This window comes from Enhydra lutris, unplaced genomic scaffold, assembly GCF_002288905.1.
Source record: "Enhydra lutris kenyoni isolate GAN:26980312 unplaced genomic scaffold, ASM228890v2 scaffoldscaffold7, whole genome shotgun sequence".
NCBI classification, from domain to species: Eukaryota; Metazoa; Chordata; class Mammalia; order Carnivora; family Mustelidae; genus Enhydra; species Enhydra lutris.
In genome coordinates this window covers 45,091,709-45,115,575 of record NW_019154091.1, presented here as the reverse complement: position 1 = coordinate 45,115,575, position 23,867 = coordinate 45,091,709, and the positions used below count along the sequence as shown (strand labels likewise).

Genomic DNA, 23,867 nt, shown 5'->3' with positions numbered 1-23,867 from the left:
TTTTACTTTATAAATATAATGAATATAGTGGATGAATATTCTTACATATACTAGGACAGATGATAAAGCATCATGCCTTATTCAAAGAATAAACTACAGGATGAAAACCTACTTAAAAGGAGAAAACAGTATCATTTAATTGATTACTTATTTAGTAAAAAAGCTTAAAAAGATAATCAGTTCTTTGTGTAACTGATCAGAGAAATATTAGTTTTCTTGTATTAAAATTTTATAATATTCAGTATATCTTGTCATTTAGATAATCACATATTTCACTAAGGTTAATTTTGATAGACATCTGTACACACTCTGCTTTGGATCTTCTTACAGTATAACACAACATGCAGAATTATTTCAAGGACATGCAAACTAAAATTTATTGAGCAAAGACTCAATGTATCTCCCTGGTTCCTAAAAAGGCTGAAACCATGTTTCACATTTCCAGCTAATGTTGTACTTAATTACTGCCTCTAGAAAAATATTTGTTTTAGGAGGTTCTGGACTCAAGAGAGAGATAAAGCATTCAAAAGAGAATCATCATAATATACAGAGTAAAAGGCCAATGATGTTGTACCATTTGTATGTAGACAAGTCTGTTTATGATTGCAATGTGCAACATGTACTTTACGTGATTTTCATCCTGCAAATTATAGAAAATAAGCATTTTATTTTCTAATAACAGTTAACAAATGCTACTTTACTGATTTCATTAAATGTACAATAAAAGTTTACTAATCTTCAGACTAATAGATGCATAATGTAAGTAAAAGATAAATCTTGAAAAGTATACATCTAGACAATTTTATTTTCAGCCTAGTTACCAATATTTCATGTCAATAAAATGTTTTGATTGTCAAATTAGAAACTGGTGACTGGTTTAATTTTTTTTTAAAGTTTTATTCAACCTAAATAATTTATTAAAAAAACAATTTATTTTAAAATCTCAACATCTGCATATCATTTAAATATAAACTTCTTTTTCTCCTTTGCAACGCTATCTCGTAAGGGACTAAGGCATTTATAGGTGACATTTCATGTACTCCAGAAACAGATGTGTTGATATGCAGTTCAGGGCAATTTTTTTACAGTGTTGGAAAGTAACTTATAAATAGACAACTACAGATGTAAATTTACTTTAGGAGAAAAAAACTTTTATCCTGGGAATTTAAGACCTCTTTAAGCTTTCTTGTGCCTTCTGTGTTTTAAGGGAATGTTAGTTATCTTAGTCAAATGTAGATCTTGGATTAAGTACAACTGCTTTTTGTTTTGTCTTACTCGTTTGACTGTATTGATACACACTTTATATAACACAGTAAGCTTAAGTCCCTATCCACTTTAAATTTTAATTTTCAAAGCAATCTCATCATTACTATTTTTCCAATAGCATACCATGGAATAGTCAAAATAATACTGGACTCAAATTTTTTTGCATTGGGTGAAGGTCAGGAGCATGAATGTTGTAAGAAGTAACAGAGATCATCAGAGAGTATCCAAATGTAAATGATACTCAAGGTAAAACTGAAACTGCCCATCGAGTCTTGGAAACCTGGCACTACTGATTGGCCCTTGTGCCAAATGGCTAGGTCAATATGGCTCACACCTCCAAATGGAGCTTCAATATAGTACAGATTAAGGACAACTGTTCATATTCTAAGGCTGGCAAATTTCCTTGAAGGGACAATATGGTTTCTACAGAAGGGTAATCAAGACCAACTTATTTAGTGGACTACTTTGAGAGGGTAAACATGCATGTGTATCAAGGGATGCTATATTTGTGATTTAAAAATGTCTGTTTGATTTACATATCAAAGCTTATTAAATATTCAGACACTGAGAAGGGTTTTTTGCAAGAAGAACCTAACTTAGGAACAGAAAAACTAAAAGCAAAAATAGTGTTTAAATTATACAAATTGCAGAGTGTTTCAGAGATTATTTAAGAAATTGACTATTTTTCATTATGAAAAACTTCATACATATCAAATCCTAGAGTATTAAAATTAGAAGTCATCCCTAGAAACTGACAATTTAGTACAACAAAGGAATAAAAATGTTAGTAGTAATTATTTTGAATTCTGGGACTGTGAATTATTTTTCCCTTTCTCTATACTTTTCTCCATTTCCCAAGTTTTCCCCAGAGTAGATATTGATTTTCTAATTAAAAGAACATTACTAAAGAGTCAAGGATAAAAATATATAAACATGAAATAAACAAAATTAATGAAATAATCATTTCCTCTGGCAAATATTCTTTGGTGATGCAAAGCTAAGAAAAATCTTATTAGCACCATGTGTTCATATCATGTTCAAGGCTGGGAATTAAGGTGGGAAGAAACCTACTGGATTTGTCTGGTGTAGTAAGGTCCTTATCTAGAAGAATTCTTATAAACCTTTATTCTGTCTTAGGAATTTGTATCCATATCAGAAATTTATTAGAAAAAATGTTAACTAATTTAAAAAAGTAAGCTACCCAACACATTTGTAAATACCTAACTACCTGTAATACTGTTTCTACCCTTTTTATTATTACTTGAGAAATCAAAATTCAAGTTTAGACCAGGGATTCTTAATCCACATACACACCACTTGAGGAAGTTGAAAAGAATACAGATATCCTGATTCCCAGATAATTCTAATGAACAATTTGAGAATCTTTGATGTCATTAAATTACCAAAGTGACAGGATGGTCTAAAAATTCCTTTGCCAGAACTATGATGTTCTCATAGTGTTAAAGTAAAACATAAATTGGTAACAGTGCCTGTTCTTCAGCTCATATACTTCCTGGGATTCCATTTTACTAATGATTCCATAATTACTCAAGAGATGGGATAAGACTATCTATGGAAAGGCAGAAGCAGTGAGATCATTTCGGATTTTCTGAGGGCACTACACCTACCTAACCAAGAGCTGTTAGGACAACTAACCAGTGGCCTGTTCATGATTTGAAAGGGAGTGGTCCTGTTTGTGGTGGCTCTCTCTGTCCATGTGGTGTGCGACAGCTGGAAACTGAACGCAATCATCAGGAGCCCATACAATGAGTTTGGTCCCTATTATACAATTTCACTGATCTGACTGAATTTTCACTGTTTCCAGATTTATTGAATTGGAAATACTGGATCTGCTTTATCTCCAAATATATTCTAGAAACAGGCTAGCAGTTCCTTTCACTAAAACACCCCTCAGATATTCTATATTTAATACTTGGAAACTAGCTTCTTTTTTATTAAAGATTTTATTTGCTGATTTATTTGACACAGAGACACACACACAAGCACAGGGAGCAGGAGAGGGAGAAGCATGCTTCCCACTGAGCAGAGAGCCTGATCCCAGGACCTGGGATCATGACCTTAGCTGAGGGCAGATGCTTAACTGACTGAGCCACCTAGGTGCCCTGAAACTAACTTGTTTCTAGAACTTACACTGAAATAGCATATTCCACCTGACTTTGGCTATGTAAACATTATGATAGCTTTTCAGTTAAAGTAGTAAATAATGACATAAAAAAATAAATAATGCATAATACAATGAGCAAGTTGGAATTTCATGCTCAAGTTAAAAAAAAAATCCAATAATTCTCTTCTGATTTGAATACAAGGATCCTAGATGGTATTAAGATAGTGGTGTTAACAGCTGATGTCTTTTGTTTTAGGGAATCAGAGCAAGAGAGAGACTTATTGGTACATGGAAGATGTTCAGTGATTCACTTGAAAATGAGTTAAATGCTTCACTTCCAAATACTTCAATTCCTTGAAGTGATAGGTAATATAAGTTTAGGTTTCAGCTAATTATGATAAGTTATAAAACTATTAACAAGACTCATCATTTTATAGTAATAAAACGTAAGTGGAAATGTCTTGGAAATACACTTAGGTAATGTCAATGTATTTGTTTACAACAAAACCACATATTTTTACTTAAGCTTTTAAGTCCAAATGTTTAGAAAAACTACCTAGAAAGTCTGGTACTTAATTCCAGACTCTCTCAGTTTTGAGGGATGCTGGGCTAATATGAACATAAAGTATCCTTTGATGTTACTATCGGAAATATCTTGACTTAAAACCCATCACCAAAAAACCTTCTCAATACAATCATATGTAACTATGTCATACTTCCTAGGATCTTGAACAGAACTTCCCAACTGACACCTGTCGGCAGGGAATGGGATACAGGTGTGTGTAGATAGGGACCACCTCAGTCCTCAGTGGGCCTAACATGCTCCTGACAGCACCTCCTCCAGTTCCCGCCAAGGTGCTGTATAAATACCGTCACTTTCTATGTGTGCCATACACGAGAAAGGTTAGAAAGCACTAAGACAGTGTTCTTATTTCAGAAAAACTATGCTTTATGTCTTTGGTGTTTCTTGTGATAAATATATTTACCTCAATAGTTCTCAAACCTGACAGAAAACAACAACAAAAAAAATCACCTATGGACATTTAACACAGTATCAAGGGCTGGGCTCTGGCAATTCTGACTGGGGATTAGGGAAAGGAGGGCCCTGAGAATTATACTTGCTTTCTGTCTTTCTGAAGGATGTCCACTGATAGCTCTGACAGGAAATCAGGCTTCATAACCATGGTCCCATCTTGGCACTAACTCAAGTAATTCAGGACTAATTCAACTGTCCCCCAATAAAGACTTTTTCAAGGTCTTGATCAGTCGGTACTAAATGTTAATCAAGCTATCTGCACAAATACCAAAAGATGAAAAATTCCAAACTAATTATCTAAATGCAAGTATTACATCTACATTAAAACAACTATCTTTATATGAGTTAAAACATTAAGATACTAAATCCCTTTAAAAAAATCAACTGACTCTCATTATTAATAATATTGGTGGACTCATCAGAGTCATGGGGGACCTGTGGTGTCAAGAATCCTACTGCCAGTTGTCATATTTGTTTAGCAACTCCTAAACACCAGTTTCAAAGTCTTTATCCTGAAAATTAGACGAGCTACTAATGCAGAAGGAACAGGGTATTCTAACTCATGAGATAAATGCTCCTGAATAATTTTGGGGTAAATGACAGGAAAGAGAAAGATTAGCAGTGAGCAGAGACAAGACAGTCATTCATATAATTTATCCTTGGAGGAGATTAATTCTTGACTTCTCCTTTAAATATAAGAAGTGGTTAAGTAATGGCTTAATTGGTCTTTAGAAGTTTATATAATAATAAATTGTCTAAGAATTGTGTTTTTTGTCCGATAGAACTTTCTGATGATCAAAATGTTCTATATTGGTATAGTCCAATATTGTAGCCATGTGACTCTTCAGCCCTTTTAAATGTGGCTAGTATGACTGGGGAAAATAATTTTACTTTTATAAAAATGTAACTATTTTAAATGTAAATTTAAGTAGTCACACGTGGCTAGTGGCTATGATATTAGACAGCAGGCCTAGAAATTCTAGACAAGTAAATTTAGTGTAATTTTTTCCCTGATCTGGATCTTATTCCCAGAAGGGGAAAACATTTGTTCAAGCTCTGTCTTGTAATTGAGTTTGAGTTTGAATGCTGTGCTAACAGCTTCCTCCTTTTTTGGAGCAGGCAGTCTGGATGACTCCTTTCTACCCCACAGAGCTTTTGTCCTAATAACCAATGAGAAGACTCATTTCTGTGCTGTCATTTTCCATTTAAATGGAAAATGGACTTTTCCAGAGTTCTTAATGACTTCTTAGGAAAAGAATTTTTAAGTTGAGAATCTGTCTTAACAATAGCAAAAACCCCTGATGGCCTAATCACTGAAGAATTCATTTCTCAAGAATGTCCTCCTGCGTGTAGATCAATAAACTCTTAAGAAGTGTGGCAAGACTAAAACGCTAAAGAATTTGACATGCCTAGGGTGAAGCTTTGAGGAATGCAGGGGTCTTTATAAACAGGTCATTTAGATAATGACAATGTAAATGCCTTCCACTCTCACTCCAGGAACATCTGAAAGTCCAAGAACCTGAGATTGAAGGGTATGACTACCTATTGAAACTATTCATTGTTTAACAGGGAGCAGGGAAATCTGAAGTGACTTTTTAAATAGAGGAATGTAAATAAGTCTCTTTATAACTGATAGGCCTGGAGGTCTATTACTGTGAAAATCTTAAAGCAATCTGAATAAACTGTCCATGCTATATAGGCTTTCTAAAAGTAAAGCTTTGGGAAAGTATTACTACTGTTATATATTCAGAAGAATCAATGGTACTTTAAAAGATGCGGCTAGACAATATAGTACTTTCTCTTTTTCTTTTCCAAGGGAGAAAGATGGATTAAAAAAACAAAAACAAAAACAAAAAAGGAACAACAAATTGGGACACTAACATAGGAGTCAAACATACCTGACACTTCCTTAAGAGAAAAAGCAGAAGCATTTCTAAACTGGACGATACAGTTTAGACCACCACTGATTATAAGGCCCACTTATGGAGAAACATTATAAAAATACCCTGAGCCCACCAGGAATAAAGGAGGGTAATCTCTGTACTCACAACATCACTTCCTGCTGGATTTTTAGAGCCCCCACTTTGAGATATATACACCTCTGGTATATTTTGAAGAAAACTTTGAAGGTCTCAGGTAATGTTTTTCTAAATAATTTAGTTATATAATTTATTCACAGTGAGTTTCACCCTTTTTTACCAAGGGTCTTTTAAGTTTTTTTTTTTTTTTTTTAATTTAAATCCTTTGGGCTATAAGAAAAAAATTTTTTTGTTTTTATTTTTTCTTTGGTTGCTTAAACTATTTTCCTTTTTTTATTACTTATTTTTTTTTTTTTTTTTCGTATTTTATGAACCAAGGTGACATTTTTTTTTTTTAATATTTTATTTATTTATTTGACAGAGATCACAAGTAGGCAGAGAGGCAGACAGAGAGAGAGAGAGAGAAGCAGGCTCTTGGCTGAGCAGAGAGCCCGATGCGGGACTCGATCCCAGGACCCTGAGATCATGACCTGAGCCGAAGGCAGCGGCTTAACCCACTGAGCCACCCAGGCGCCCCCCAAGGTGACATTTTAATGCTCTATAAAAAAGCAAAGTTACATATCAAATATCCACTATACTAAGAGGATTTTATGACTCATTCTTTTTATTATTATTATTTTTTAAATATTTATTTATTTGACAGAGAGAGAGAGAGACACAGTCAGAGAGGGAACACAAGCAGGGGGAGTAGGAGAGGGAGAAGCAGGTTTCCCGTCAAGCAGGGAGCCCAATGCAGGGCTTGATTCCAGGACCCTGGGACCATGACCTGAACAGAAACCAGAAGCCTAACGACCGAGCCACTCAGGCGCCCCTAATGACTCATTCTTAACCACTGTTTCTTCAGCTTCAAGGAATAGATTATTATCCGATGCTACTACTATTTTTATTCCTGGGATTCACAGGCAGCCAAAAACAGTTAAAGAATTCAAAATCCACTTTGTAAAAATCTATTATTGTGTGTATGATGTTTAATACAGTTGTATTTTTCTCTTCTTTGCATGTATTTTAACGATACCATTTTTAATTTTTAAATAAGATTTATTTGAGAGAGAAAGAGCAAGAGAAAAGGAGTAGGTGGGAAGGGACAGAGGGAGGAGAAGCAGACTCCCTGCTGAGCAGGGAGCGTGATGCAGGGTGCAGGGGCTCAATCCCAGGACCCTGGGAATCATGATCTGAGCTGAAGTCAGACACTTAACGGACCGAGTCACCCAGGTGTCCCATCATTTTAAAGGGACAAACATTCCAAGAGTGAAAATCTGGTATCTCTGTTAGTAAAACAGGTTATTTGTTTTGGCTGTGGGTAAATCTGCTCTAAAATATATTCGTGCTTTAACTCAAAGTTAAAATATCTTCTAGACACAAGGACCTGGGTTTTATTAATAGGAATTGTATTCTGAGTTACAACTGGCACTGAATAGCAGATTTCCTACTATTAATTTAAAGATTTATCAGCTTTATGATCATACTCTTAGTTCAATCTTAAAAATGATTTTGGCCTTTATGTTCAACTTTATTCTCTTCCTGAGCTTTGAAAATAATTAAAGAATTCTACTTTATAGAATTTATAGTAAAAAAACATTATAGTAACTCTATAGAATTTATAGTTAACATTCTGCTTTACACACTGAGCTCCATAAATCTTTGCTGAATGAACATTTTGAAAAAAATTAATAAAAATGAGATAGAAAGAAAAGCTACAGTCTTTGGCCTACAAAAATGTCTGCTTTGGTAAATACAAAATAGAACTATATAAATATTATGCATTTAGGAGGGGTGGGGAAATTGTTTTCATTTTGCCATCTTGTTAGGTAAGAAAATGTTAAGAACAACTCCATTAATTCTGAAGGAAGGCAAACAGATTTAGAAAAAAAAGGGAAGAAAATTCCTTAATACAATGTACTCATCCTAGCTATGTGATTTGGGGCAAAGCATTAATCCCGACTTATGGGGAGAAATTCAACTGGCCCACATGCTAGAAAGTATGTGTATATAAGCGGCCCGGGTGGGATACTGTACGTGATGGTGCTCTGGAAACTGCAGTGTTACTTAAGCTCTGGACAAACAGGTACTGACCGGGCAGATGCATGATGTAGAGAACGGGATTGCTTTTAAAGGAGCACTGAGAAACAGTGAGCTGCTGGCTGGAGAAAAGGGGCTCTAGGGAAGGAAGTGTTTCACAGGTTGGGGTGGTGGTGGTAGAGGAGTGAGGGTTTGAATGACAAATCGAAAAGAGACCTTATTTTGTAGTAAAAGGTTGGTGAAATTTCTGGAGTTAGCTGAAAGACATAGAGTGGCAGGGGCTTTTAATATGGCCAAAATTTTATAAATGGTAATGAGGAGCTTATTAGTATATATAGGGTGTTATGATGGCCTCTAATATCCTGAATAAACACCATGCAGGTATTACGTATTCAGCTAAAATACCTGTTCAGATAGTTCTACAGAACGTCATGATTTTCCTGTTTTCAGTAAATGTTCTTAAAGGACTTTAAATTCAAGTTTCATGGTATTTTTAAAAAATATTTTATTTATTTATTTGACAGACTGATCACAAGTAGGCAGAGAGGCAGGCAGGCAGAGAGAGAGGGGGAAGCAGGCACCCTGCTGAGCAGAGAGCCCGAATGCGGGGCTCGATCCCAGGACCCGAAATCATGACCTGAGCCGAAGGCAGAGGCTTAACCCACTGAGACACCCAGGCACTCCCATCAAGGTTTCATGGTATTTTAAACTTTAATTGTGATGGTGTTGGGAGATAAAATAGTAGGAGAACATACTGTAACTCCAGGAAGCTGTCTGATTTAATTCTTCCATTTTTATACATGTGTATAATTTCTACCCTTAGAGTGGCAGAACAGGACTGTCATATCTTAGATCCTTCTAGGTAGGCTGCTATTGGTTTTTCTTTTCATCATCTAGGCAATCAGACCATCCAAGACTGGTGTCAGGTTCTCCTACCCATAGCTAGAGGAGAAGACTGGGTCCCCTTTTTTCTTTTCCCTTGAGGGCTTAAACCACTTTGAGTTCTAAATCTAAGGCAATAGCTAAAATAAAGGTCCTGACCCTTCTCAAAGTCAGGGAACTCTTCCCCAAGGGTGATGAGCTCAATAAATTTTACACAAATGATGTTAAAGGTGAACAGTATTTTGAACCATTTTTTGGTCAGGGAACTGAAGGATAAGATGACAATCCAAATTTTGGACACGCTGGGACTGTACTGAAGGCAAACGGTCCAAGTGCAGATTGCTACGAGCAACTACAAACACGTAACTGTAAAGGCAGTGATGTGTTTTGGATACCTTTTGTGCTCTTCTCTACATCCTATTAGCCCATCTTTTATTTCCGCTCTTGCTGAGCCAACACCCACTTTGTGCATGGGAACCCACTGAGTGCTCGTGTATGCATTACCTCAGTATGCTGGAGAGTTAGTCTTGAGAGGTAGCCCTTGCCAGAGGAGGATGGCGGCCAGTACAGGATGGGCGCTCCTCCTTCTGTTCAGCTGGGCAATTCCGCAGTGTTTCATCAACAAGTATCAGTCAGATGAGGCCCAAGTTGTGTATGGCAGTTGATAATATATTCCCTCCTTCCCTGCTCACTCTCTCTACTTCTATACCTTGGTATCACTCCCAAAATAAACTTCCTGAGAACAAGCGCAAATCAAGGACGCCCACATCACAGACTCTGTTTTCTGGGAGAAATCCAGGGGCTAGAGATGAAGAATAACTAACTAAGAGACAACTAGTAAAATGATGTGTAGGTGAATGCTCAGAGGAGGGGACACTGAAAACCAGAAAACTTCTGGGGCGCCTGGGTGGCTCAGTCAGTTAAGTGTCTGACTCAATCTCAGCTCAGGTCTTGATCTCAGGGTCATGAGATCAAGCCCCGCGTTGGGCGTGGAGTCTGCTTAAAAAACAAAAACAAAAACAAAACCAGAGAACTTCCCCAGTTAAGGCTGGGATGAGTGAAAACAGCAAAAAGGGATAGATTAGTTACTAGTAAGAAATAGGAAAACCATGATAATAATGTCTAGGTAGTGTATAGGCCAAGAGATCAGAATCAACACATATAGAATTTCCAGTTCTGGTCTACCCACTGTCTATTTAGTCTTCTTAGAGTTCTGCCATTATGATGTCATATACTGCTTAAGAATTCCCTGGATATTATCCCTCTCTCCCTACTACTTCTGTGATCAGATTATGCAGAGTAAGGGAGAGACCGAATCAGAATGGAAGAAGGAGGTGTAAGGGAGAAAGGATTTCTCTTAATAGCAAAGCATAAGAAAATACAGATATTCTGTACCATGTAACTAGCAGGGTTAATAAATGTTAAATAACATATTTTCATTTTTCCAGTATCTTTAGCTTGCTTTTGCCAAATGCCTACTCTATGTCCCTTGGAAACGTTCCCTATCAATCATTCCTAAAAATAGAAGCTCCAAGACCCCTTGAAATATTAGAGAAAATGGGATCCTGCCTAATAGCTCCACAGAATGAAGTTGCTGAATTGACAGAACAATGAAAGCCATCAAGAATCTTTTCAATCATCTTGTTAGCATTTCTTCCCTTATAGGAAGGCTGTCTTTCACGCACACAAAGAACAAAATGCAAAAAAGTATTCTTGGGTTTTTACCTTGAATGGTTTCAGTACCAATGACATACATTCTGTTAATTGTTCCTTTTCACATTTCTCTTGGCATAAGTATGTTTAAAAGTGGTCAGACTGTGTCTACATAGTTTCATTTCTTGAAAGGCTATCTCAATGCTACTATAAAACTTTTGCAAATCAGAAAGTTTAGCTTACTCTTCAGGGTGTTTTAAAAGTTAGTATTAAAATAAAATGAGCTTCTTATCTTCCCCACAAACATTTGAGGATACTTAAAAAAATGTACTGATAAAATAAGACAGATTTAGCTATTGATTCTTGGAATTCTTAAACATTTTTATACAACAAAGAACACCATGGGTATGCGTGGGCTGTATTTTTCTTTTATCGTGGAAAATTCTTTTATTATGGCAAACTGGTTTGTCAGGAGAAATTTCCAGTTTTTCCATGAGAATTTGAAGATAATGAGATCCTTTAGCCATCTGATGGTAAAGAATAGAGTCTTCGATGCTATATTTGGAAATGACTTAAATATGTTCTAGCGGCAAGGACACAGCTCCAGCGGGGTAGAAGTAAATCAATTTCACTAATTACTGGAACAGAGGAATATTCTTTTCACAAAGAGCTTTTGAGTACAAGGGGAAGAAGCAACCCCCAACACAAATGCAGCTGACGGAGGTATGTACGCCTCTTCCTTTTCTGTTCCAAAGCAAATGTTTCTGGTACAAGTAACCATAATGATTCTTAAAGGGAGAGGGGTAAAGGCAGAATGCCCTAATTTTAAGGGCAATTCGTAAAAGCAATTTAATGTTACAATACAATTTTATATCTGAAAGATGAGAAAAATACTTGCTGCAGTCCCAGTGCAAGTAAAGCTCAGATCTGCAGAAGTCAATCACCATTTACTGTGGCAAGTATTCTTAGAGGAGGAGGTTGGCCACTGGAATGCTGTAACAGAGTCAGAGCGCTGATGGTGGAGAGGGTGGGCCACATGTTTGGTTTACCCACAGGGAGGCAGCGTGCTGAAAAAAGGCTTGTGAAGCAGAGCTCCAAGTTCTCCGAGCCTTCTGTCCATTCCTACCTACCTCCTAATTGCCTGTTTCAGCTCCTAGCATCTCATTTTGTTATCACTGCCTACATGGAAAGCTGGCAGGAAGGTTTTAGGAAGAGAAAGGGAACACCATCTAAATTTTCTCACAGCTCCTTTTTACTAATAGGGAGAATTAGAAAAAGCATGTGAGGAAGAAAGAAACAAATGGAGGGAAGAGCTAAAATAGGGGTGAGGTAAATGGATAAAAGGATAGACACATTCTCATTTCCCCATTGCTATTGATCTTCCCTTCGTGACTGACCAAAAAAGTTATGTACTTACTCATTTTCTAAATAAAACCTAAATGAGGTACATAAAGTATATCCAGTTAGCACTACTATATGTTCATAGGCTATCTTAAAATTCACAATAATGACAAACCTAGGCTAGTCTTAATAAATGTAGGCTGTGAACAGTCTACTAACTGGGCTGTAGAAGCATGAGCAAATGATAATAGTATACTTTAAAATGAAACAAAAAGCAGAAGAAAATCCTACCACATAATTAGTATGGCTTTTGTTATTGTTAAAAACACTTCAGTACAGGACTCATTTTCAAAATGGTGGTTAATTCGAAGTCAAATTATATTGCTCAAGCTACAGGGACCAGAAGTCAAGACTTTTGGACTGACTGTGTGTAACATGTAGATACTCAGAATTTCAGATAAGGTATTTTTATTTCTCATCTGTTATAATATAAGCATTCTAGTGATAACAGAAATGAATTTACCTCTGAAGCAACTCAGAGACTATACTTGGCTCTATTTTTCATGAACTTCAATCAATAAAAACTTTCTTTTGACTATCTCACAAGGGGCAGGAGAGAGAATGCATCTTGTTGCTGGCCTTAGGTTATTCTAATGATCTGAGCTAGGAGAGTAGGTGTTGAAAGTGAGTATCAATTAGCACATATTTGGTATGATACGTAGTATAAAATGTGACCAGAGCCTTTTCCTCTGACTTTCAGATTTTAAAATCTACTTTCCAATTTGTAGTTATATAAAAACTGGTGAATCAGTTTATAAACCAGGCAACCAATAATGCCAACAAAAACAACAGATTTGGTAATCTACAATAGGTTACTGGCAGTAACAAGATTAAAAGCTGGAAATGTTTTTTTAAAAGCTGGAAATGTTTGAGCTGAATGAAAAAAATTTCATTAAAGTTCAAAATTATTAAGATTTTTTTCTGTAACATAATAACCTAACTACTGATATGAAATATAGAACAGTTCAAAAGTAAGTATTTCATTTACATTAAATGTAATTATTTAAAACAAAAAAATTTTTTCATTTATTTAAAGAGAGATTTTCTTTAGGAAACCTTAAGGATATTTATTTAGGCATATCTGAATTTCTGGGCAAAGCCACCACCTTATTTCTATAAATTGTCTAATTATATCTAAAAATGGCCCATTTTTTCCCATTAGAAATCATCTTACTCTGATTGTGCAAATAAGCATTCAAATAATTATCATAATTCTTTTCATTACCACAAAATTTAAAAATTGGACCAATATAACTTTAGTTCATGATCTAAGAAATAAAGGCAAATAAGAAAAAGGCAAATTACTGGCAAATCTCTACTGACATGTAGAGGGAATAGAGAGGATCAGTGAAAAATTGAGATTTTTGGAAGTCACCAATAGGACTATTAGCATTAGCCTTTCCGACAGCACAGGCTTGGCAGAGTGCTGAGAGAGGACCAAGGGGAACAGAAACCTCAGTCGAATCTGGGTCATTGGGCAAAGGGCAGAGACAGCTCAACCTTGGAAAGGCAGCTGAGGAGAATCACCTTAGCAAATGGTATTTCCATATACTTACCTGAACTTTCCTAGGGTTTTTTTTTTTTTAAGTTTATTTATTTATTCAAGTGACCTCTACCTCCAACTTGGGGTCTGAACTCACGACCAGGAGATCAGGAGTCGCCTGCGCTGATTGGGCCAGCTGTCAGTGCTGTGATTTTCTAAAGGCTTAGGTCTCTGTACTTCCAGTTTTCATTTAAGGAGGTAAGTAATGAATCACAGCGAACCACTAGGTTTATTTCCAGAGATACTATAGAACTTCAGACTCACAATTATACTGTGGTTTACACCTAATTTTTGTAGTATCCCACTATTATTCAGAACTATCTCTAGCTTTACAGGCAAAGGAGCTTTTATGAAAGTTATTTACCATGTATCTTAGAGGCTTTTTGACAATGTCACATTTTGAGGGAAGACTTACTTCTACCATTTCACTGGCTAACGTGTCTTCAGCAGACTGCTTTCAAAGTGTACAATTTAACACTGTGGTTAAATTTCAACAGTACCGGTCTCTGGGGTGGAGACTGGAATCTGGAGTCATGAAATGTTATTTCTAAAGCATTCTGATAGACAAAATCATGATGAAAACATGTTGTGGGAAAATAAACTATTAAAATTCATTAATATAAGAAAAGTGTATTTTTTAAATATACTTTTTTATACTTTAAATATCTTAAGTATATTTCTTTTAAAAATTAAAAAAATGAACATCTTTTAAAGGGTTATCCTAATGCAAAATCCCTCTTTAAATATAACTAAATTAAATCAGTACATTATTACTTTGTTTTAAGCAGGCAACTATAAATATGTAAACATCTGTCTTACAACATTTTCCACAGTAACCTCTTCCATTTGCTAAAATATTCAAGTCTGAACATTTTGAAACAAACTAAAACACGTTATAGCTTTAATTAATCTATAATTAATTTATATAGATAAAAAATGCATTCACTGGAAGAAATCCTATGTCTAAGAACATATCAAAAATTCCCATCAAATTAAAATTAAATATTAAGAGAGAGTTTCATAAAAACTAAAATATGGAAGTATCAGTCCCTAGTCATGAACTGCCATTCACACCCACTGCTACCACTGAGGTAATTTGAGGAACTACAGGCCACTGTAAAACTGACTCTATACAGCTTAGTGAAGACCAAACACCAGGAACACACAGCAGATAAGGACCAAAGTTATGCAATTAAAAATGACCACCACACTTCTCATCCATAGTTAAATCTCCCTTTGGGAATACAGAGAACACCACACCCACCCCTCTCTGAGTCTTCCAATGAGGAATTCACAGCTTGGTACCTATTTCTTTAATTAGGTCAACTCCAAACGGAGATAAGCCTTAATGAGTGTGAGTGTTTTGGGATGAGAAAACGGAAGTTTAGAGAATTCAGGCTCTCAGTTTTCCTGTGACCCAGCATCTGCATTGCCCCTAACACTCAAAACTATCCTTTCTACTTGTTTTTTTTTTTTTTGTTGTTGTTGTTTGTTTTGTATTTCTGAATTCCCTGTTAAGAATCTTATTCTGTCACTTGTAAAAGTCATGCTATTAGCTCTTAAATGACCAAAATATCAGAGTAGCCTGGAAAACTGTACTACATTTCAAAGGTTCTGTTAGGTATAATAAGCAAAAAAAATTCTACAAATCCCACCTGATGATCCAAATATATGGTGTTCCTTTGAAGATGATGTGAAAGAATTTCATTCTAGTAGGCATCAATCAAGAAACAAAGGGATAGAGAAAGAGGGTGTAGAATTCATGAAAAGGTCAATTTTGAAATAAGAAAAACAGGTAGTTTACCCCAACCTACTATGTCACAGTATACAACTTTTCACATACATGCTCCCCTGTAAACTGTACAGATGACGTATTATAAAATTATACTTAGTTTTGTAAGAAATTAAGTAGACATGCACAGAAGCTAATATATTAAGCAGAAAAATCCTTCAAATGGCTTTAGCAGACTCAGTGTTAGAAGTTTTACATGTTAATACTTTTCTGCACCATAGTACTACTTCTTTGGATGTTTCTCATATAACCAGAGTCTATTAAACCCTTTGAGAAATGTTTACGTGTGTTCATTCTTTTAATCAAGAATGAAAGAAATATCTTAATCTCTGATATTTAAAAGGCAGTGTTATTACAAGTGTAATCAATTTTCAACTTACTACTTTCCAGGAATTACACCATTTTCAATATGCTTTATCAGATGTGGAAGCTACAGTATACGGCAAATGATAACACTGTTTTGAAGTCTGTCTGCATTTCCTATCTCATGACCAAAAGTTGGTGCGTGAGCGGGTTGGAAGGCTAAGAAGAAATTTAACCTACCTGTGTGTCCTTTTAATAACATATAAACAAGTGAATTCTCAAAGGGTCAATAGGAGATCATAATGTCGCTGCAATGATTGTATGGGCTCATGCTCGACACTAACAACACTGATCAAACTGATTAATGAGTGGCTCAGAATCAGTGGTAATGGCAGACGACACATAGAAAATTCTTCATAGCTGACCTTCGGGCTGTGGGCCTCAAGTTTCAGCTGCATGAGCTGTGCTAACGTGTGTTCCCGGACACTATTCAGTTCGGCCTGCTGCCGTCTCAGCTTTATTAGCAACAGCGTAAGCTCCTCTGGCTGAAGGAGTACAATTTAAGAATCCAAACAGTGGAAAACAGATTAATTGTTGCCTTAAGTGACAGATATTAAACCAAGATTTCTTGGCAAGTTTCCTCTTATGGTTGACATCAAACATAGTGCCTAGGCACTATGATGATAGATCCTACATAAATGCATAGATATCTAGAGAAATAGAAGGAACAGTGTTACTTAAAAGATACAGCGAAACAACAGTACATTCAGGCATTTTCTCAGAACTCAAGAGAGAATTAAGTGTTAAGTACAAAAAAGCACAATGCCAGAAAATCATTATAAAGTTTTGTATGTAAGAACTATTAAATTATTATTATTCAAAGAAATTCTAAAATGACGCCTAAGACTTTTACAGCAACAGAATACCTGCATGTCCAACATTCTATTGTAGGGAGCAGAAGGTAAATAAAAAGAATTAAACTTCATTTAAAACTTGGATGATATCTTCCTATCATTAAACTCAGTACCTGGGATCTATTAATTGCTTCCCAGTTATATTATTAAATGTCACTGTTAGGGGATTCACAGGATTTTTTAAATGACCAAAAGATCAGTTTTTATTTTTTAAGGAAAAAAAAAAAAAGACAGCATTTTATACAAAGAGAAAGGTTCCATGAGTATATAAACCCTCTTCCCACACTCTGGGGCAAGCAGAGAACTTTTGATTCCTGATTGGTTACTATGATCCCTAAGGGAGATAAATTTTCAAAGGCAGATAAAATTCCTTAATAGGCCAATCTGACATATTTTTGTTAGAAATGCAATAAGGTACGGTTGTTGGCAGACTTACAGGTCATAAAATATTAGTTGGTGTTTCTCTGAACTTTGCTATGATTAAAAACTGTAGAAAGGCCAGAGGGAGACTCATCACCTGAGGGCTATGGTGTGCACTTGAAACTTCCAGGCCAAAAAGCATTCCTGAGATGGATCTGTCTTGCCTATACCACAGGGTTAACACGAGCTCTCTTCTATTCTGTTCATTTGTTGCTGTTCTTTTTTTCTTTTCTATACAACAAGTTTAAGGGACAGAAGTAATTTTTAACTGTTATATGAAATTATATTAAAAATTATTGCCTTCAGGTGAGAAAAATCTCAGAATTAAAGCGCAGTTACTATGGGATTCTTTAGAAAGACCAATCGACATGGATAAGACATTAAGGAGTCAAAGAATATGTGTGTTATGTCCTGAAGAAGAAATTTCATAACAGGAAAAGAAGAGCTACTTTTGCTCTGATGCCAACCACATCTGGTGACCTCAGGACTATGGGGCGGTCTGTCTTATGACCACCATATCAAGCTCTTGAGGTCCTGCCACAGAGAAGGTAGGGTTGTGTAAGGGATTTAGATATTCTAAGACCCAGAGTGACCAAAAGAAGGAATCTTGAGACTCTGGTTTATTATTTGCTGAGTTAAAAAGATAAAGAGATTTTCAAAAGGACAAAAGGTTCCAGTAAGTTTCCTATATACTTAAACTTTGAGGCAAAATAAAAACAGGCACATTTTTGACCTGCAACAAAGGAGGTAATAAGTAAATTTTATCCTCAATATCCACTAGAGGGAGCAAGCACAAGCTAAAAATTCATAATATGATACTTATTAGCATTATCTTATGATGTATGTCTGTTTCTTCGTCAGATCAACAATCTAATATGTAAAAATTACAACATTTAAAAGTTTTTAGTTTTAATCAAGTAATATTTATAACCTTTAATAAATAAGCTGCCAGTAGCTTAAAGCCAGAATATCTTTCTTATATCTAAGCACATAAAGGATGAAAAAGGAAATAAAACAATGTCTGCAAAACACATAGAACATGAATTTGTTTTGATTCCTTCAGGAGGACAATTTCAAATGATGAACAACTAACTAGATCCTCAAATCACATCTTCACTGGAACCGAGACTACCTACTGACATTAAAGCACAGATAAAAGAATGCCATTAAAATTAAACGATGTAATGAAAAGTCATCCTTTCTCTTTAATGTGAAGAATAATAGTGTCCTGGTGATAGAACTCCTTCCCAATTTGAACATAATACTGAGGATGAAATGATAATGGTAAGTACTTGCTAACACCTCGTGTATTTTTATAGTCTCTCTCTGCATAAATATGTAAATCAGTTTTTTCCCTTCTAAAGTAGTTAATCTGTATAAAAATTCACAGGAGAAACTTCTTAAGAGGCCTGTAGTGTGACTACACATGGTTGCCTGCTGTGTTTGTTCCACTAATCAACTACTCCAACTTCTGTTTTAAGAACAAGGAATTAACATTCAATGAAGTAAACAAACCCACTCAGTTTATACAATAAAATCTGAAAATATAATCTTATATTTAGGCATTCAGACATTTAGGGAGACATATCCAGTCTGACAATGAAATGGTTACATGATCTCAGATTCTTCTAATGAGCTTCTCTTTCACAAAAGCTGCAACAGTTTTTCTTTGGGAGGAACCCCTTTTTCAAACTTAGAAGCTCTGTCGGATATGTGCTATCATGTGTAGCACATATATAAACCATGGTACGGTAAATAAAAACACTGAACTCACCGTTTTGCCTTGGAGGCTCTGGGGACTAATAGACTGCAAAGTCAGGCCAGCTGGCATTGACCTCCTGTCAGGCACATAGACGTGCTAGGAAAATAAGGGTACAATATAAGTTCTGTGATCAATGTCAGTGACGAGAAATCTTCTTACATTATAAAATATCATTAAAAATTTGCTATTACTGCTTATGAATGTAGGTATTAAAAGTTATTTGCAAAATGGTATCTAAAACTGAATCAATGAACTTTTCATACTGTTAGATTAATACCTACTGGCTTACAGACATAACTAGGAGAGATATTGTGGGTTTGGTTCCTGACGGCCATGATTAAGTGAATACTGCAATAAATCAAGTCAAATGAAATTTTTGGTTTCCCAGTGCATGTTAAGGTTATGTTTAAAATATGCTGCTGTCTATGAAGTGTGCAATAGCATTATGTCTAAAAAAAATGCATATACCTTAATTAAAAGATACTTTACTATAAAAAATGCAAACCATCATCTGAGCTTCTAGTGAATTATAAATCACTGATCACAGATCACCTTAACAAACAATAATAAAATGGTTTGAAGTATTGCGAGAATTACCAAACTGTAACACAGACACAAAATGAGCAAATGCTGTGGAAAAATGGCACTGACATTTTTGTCAGAAGGACTGGTGCAAACCTTCAATTTGTGGAAAAAAAAAAAAAAAGCAGTATCTGCAAAGTGCAACAGAACAAAGCAGGCCTGTGTTTATGCTCTAAGTGAATTTTTTACCCATCTTTGATTCTGTACTATCAAACGCTGTTCGTGAGGAAAATACTGGATCAGTGAGTTATGCAGATGTTGGCACCACCGGTGTACAGTATCAGCACCACACATCTGTTAATACCACTACCAATCCTGAAGCGCCGGAAAGCTGTCAAGCTCACAGTGGCAGATACATTTCCAAAATTCTAATTCTTGCTTGAAAGCTCCTATTTGTCATCAGTGACAAATACAGAGTTGTTTTCCTGGAAGTGACAGGATAACATTTCACTTTGAGATGTGTCTGTCAAATACCAAGTCTGAATAACTATAGTTTGTCTGTCATTCGTTCTTCCAAGTAAAAGTGGTGTTTCATGAAAAAAGGAGCTAGTCCAGCTTGCACCTGAAACGCACACATCTTTTTCTGTAAGTCAACCCTAATATTAGCACTTTGGTATGCAAGAAAAATGTCTTCAACATATTTCCCATTTCATCACACAGAATATTAAAATGACATGTAACGAAAGGTCAAGATGAATAAAATTATCTTTTACTGCTTTGTCAAAGGGATTTTTAAGTGAAACTGCTACTTTATTTCTACTGTGAGTGTGTGGCACGGGAACTTACAGTGACCACCACTAGTTTGGAGCCACTCCCTTGATTTATGTGAAGGTACCAAAACCCACCGTTGCTTCTGTGCTATTAGAAAATGGTAACACAGTAAATATCACCTTATTGCCATTGTAGAAACAGTTTCAAGCTTATTTATAGACTCCCTGTAAGGGTCATGGGAACCCTTGAGATCCATGGACATATTTTGGGAACCACTCAGCACATCAAGGAAAACAACAGGATAGCTTGAAAGAAAATTTTGGCAATGTTTAAGAAGTTTTTGGGGAGAGAAGCAGTAGACATCAGTTGACAGGGAACTAGACAGCAAGCACACAGTCATCTTATATTTGTTATTGAAACAGATGATAAACTAATACTAATACCAGGAGAACACTTTTCAACCACACACTAATCAATTGTATTAGAGCAGATCTGTCTTGAATATCGTTTTTATTTATTTTACTTGTTTGAAAGAGTGAGAGTGCACATGCACGCGCACAGAGAGGGGCACAGGGAGAAGGACAAGCAGACTCCACACTAAGTGGGGAGCCCAACATGGGGCTCGATCTCCTGACCCTGAGATCATGACCTGAGCTGAAATCAAGAGTTGGATGCTTGACCAACTGAGCCACTGAGGCCCTATTATTATGATTTTTTTTTTAATCAAACATGATTTAGCATTTGGATATACAAGTGATAAAACATCAAACTTTATTACTGTGGAGTTCAAAGTGAGCCCTTTTTTGGGTGAGGCAAATTGAAGCTTCCTCAAAAAAAAAAAAAAAAAGAAAGAAAATCCTGATTGACTTATTCATTTCTAACGGTTATTTATGGAAAAGTCAAACATACACTTTATGTAATGTTATAACTAAAAGATTCAGTCTGTCAAAAGGATACTAAAAGGTACATTTTAAAATGGTATAAAGCAAAAAATTCTTTAGAATTAAAAAGGAAACGACAGAAAATTTTCTTTTCGTTTTAGGATAGACATTACAGAAATTACAGAACGGGCTGCATGTAGGCTGCTGATCAAGATGACAGCTTTAGTATTATAAGAAGCTAACTAACACAAAGCACTGAGTGCACTCATAATCTACTAAGCAATGCTTAAACCAACTGCAAGTACAAGTTAAAATATGATTGCTATGTGAATCTTAATTTTATTTTATTTTATTTTTTTTTAAAGATTTTATTTATTTATTTGACAGAGAGAGATCACAAGTAGACAGAGAGGCAGGCAGAGAGAGAGAGAGAGAGAGAGAGAGAGAGAGAGGGAAGCAGGCTCCCCGCTGAGCAGAGAGCCCGATGTGGGACTCGATCCCAGGACCCGGAGATCATGACCTGAGCCGAAGGCAGCGGCTTAACCCACTGAGCCACCCAGGCGCCCTGAATCTTAATTTTAAACAAGCATATACACCAGGGCTTCTTGGTACATTGTTCTTCTGATATTAAACTGGGCCATCTAAGGAGATATTTCGATAAGCCATACAAGCAGCTGGTTAGAAGATGAGGTCAGCACTTACCTAAGCGAAGAGTGGGACGAGCCTGATGTATGAAGGCAGGTATGTTGGAAGGGGGCAGGGGTCGAATTTTCAAATGTGTGAGGAGCCAATAAAAACGCAAGTGGGCTTAACCTACATGGACAGCTGATGAGCTACGCACAGAACAGTGCATAAAGCATCTGCTCAAAATAGCTAGTTCTGTGCTCTTGAGAGATGATGCATTGCAAGCTTAGGTTTTTATATGTGAAATTCTGACACTGCAGATTATTCTTGCTTAGTTTTTAAAACAGAAGAGCTGCCTTGCTTACCTCCTCCCTATATTTTTGTCTTTCATATTTTCTAATTAATTAATTAATTAATTAATTTTAAAGATTTTATTTATTTGACAGAAAGAGAGATCACAAGTAGAGGCAGGCAGAGAGAGAGGGGGAAGCAGGCTCCCCACTGAGCAGAGAGCCTGATGCGGAGCTTGATCCTAGGACCCTGAGACCATGACCCGAGCCGAAGGCAGAGGCTCAATCCACCGAGCCACCCAGGCACCCTACTTGTCTTTCACATTTAAAAGAAGGCATTGTATAGACAGAAATAAGACAGAGCATCCATAAAGCAGTAGTTAATGCAGGATGAGCAGCTAGCTTACCTTAGGGTGGTGGGCCCTGTGCCTGCGATCTATTGTCACATCTCCTCTCTGAATTGGGGAAGAGACTTCTGATCTGTACGTTCGTTGAGGGGAGTATCCCTGATAAGCAGCTATTGACCCATGGGAAGGTGATGTGGGAATAGAGTGCATGGTCTGATCAGAAATATTAACCATGGTTTTGGGACTGGTCAAAGGACCATGACGAGGGAGGGTGCTCTGCTTATTATAGAACTGACGCTGCTGCCATTCGTAAAGCTGCCACATCGTGTCATCTCTCATTGATCTCCGTTTCTCTTCTGCTCCAGGTCCTACTGCTTGGTCGTGAGTGGAAGGGGTTACACTGCAGATACTTTCCGGCCTGGTCTTGCTGTTCCTTGGGAGTGTTCTATAACCCTCGGGATAGCGAGCCATAACCTGGGCTCTGTGGCTTGGCATATTTCTTGGTAATGTCTGATAAGAAATTACTCTAAAACAAACAAACAAAAAAGAATTGAAATGTAAACATGAACAAGAGAGTTGTTTCCTAGATTCTGAATTAGAGTACATTTTTCCCCCCTTCTGGTAAGTAAAATATATATACTGGGACTTACTTTTAAAAAGTTGATCACAATTGTACACAGGATATAATCATGAATAGATTTTAACTTTTTTATGAAATTCAGTTTGATGAATTTACTACATTAAGTAAGAAACATCTTTGTTATTTACATAAAAGACTATTCACACAACATACAGTTTGGTTAAAAAAAGGAAAATACTTATTAGTAAGAATGTCTAAGGTCTAATCTCAAGTCTGTCTCTATAGCTTGTTTTTAGATCAATAGACGCCTAGAATCTTTTCCTACATCTCACCAGAACACTTAAGTGGGATCTCTGTGTAGGAATGAAATCCTGAAGCTTTTGAGTTGAGCCTACGAAGCCAGAAGACAGGAAATGAACTCCTGCAAGGTTTGTGTGATTCCTCTATTGCAATGCTTCCTTCAGAAAGCATGACTATTTCTGGAAGAAGTACATCAGTACATTTGTGGTTGGAAGAGAAAATTCCCCTTGATAACTTTTCTTAATTTGAAAAATAAAAATGACTTGAAGCCAAAGCTCAAAACTGAACCATTTGAAGACAAAATACTTGACCATGACAATATTTAGATATACAACTACAAAACTCAGGAATTTTCCATGTTTCTAGCATAGAAATGAATATTCCACCTTGGTATAAA

The 23,867-nt window shown here is 36.1% G+C and overlaps 1 protein-coding gene across 1 annotated transcript in view; it reads right to left on the bottom strand.

Moving 5' to 3' along the window:
- LOC111142031 (pleckstrin homology domain containing A5) overlaps positions 1–23,867 on the bottom strand; it is a 239,541-nt gene that overhangs the window by 48,711 nt on the left and 166,963 nt on the right. Inside the window, exons 12-15 of the mRNA XM_022494952.1 lie at positions 22,651–23,116; positions 19,168–19,251; positions 16,485–16,604; positions 15,620–15,673 (exon numbers count right to left, since the gene is read on the bottom strand). Coding sequence (XP_022350660.1) covers positions 15,620–15,673; positions 16,485–16,604; positions 19,168–19,251; positions 22,651–23,116 — 724 coding nt within the window. The remainder of the gene's footprint in view (positions 1–15,619; positions 15,674–16,484; positions 16,605–19,167; positions 19,252–22,650; positions 23,117–23,867) is intronic.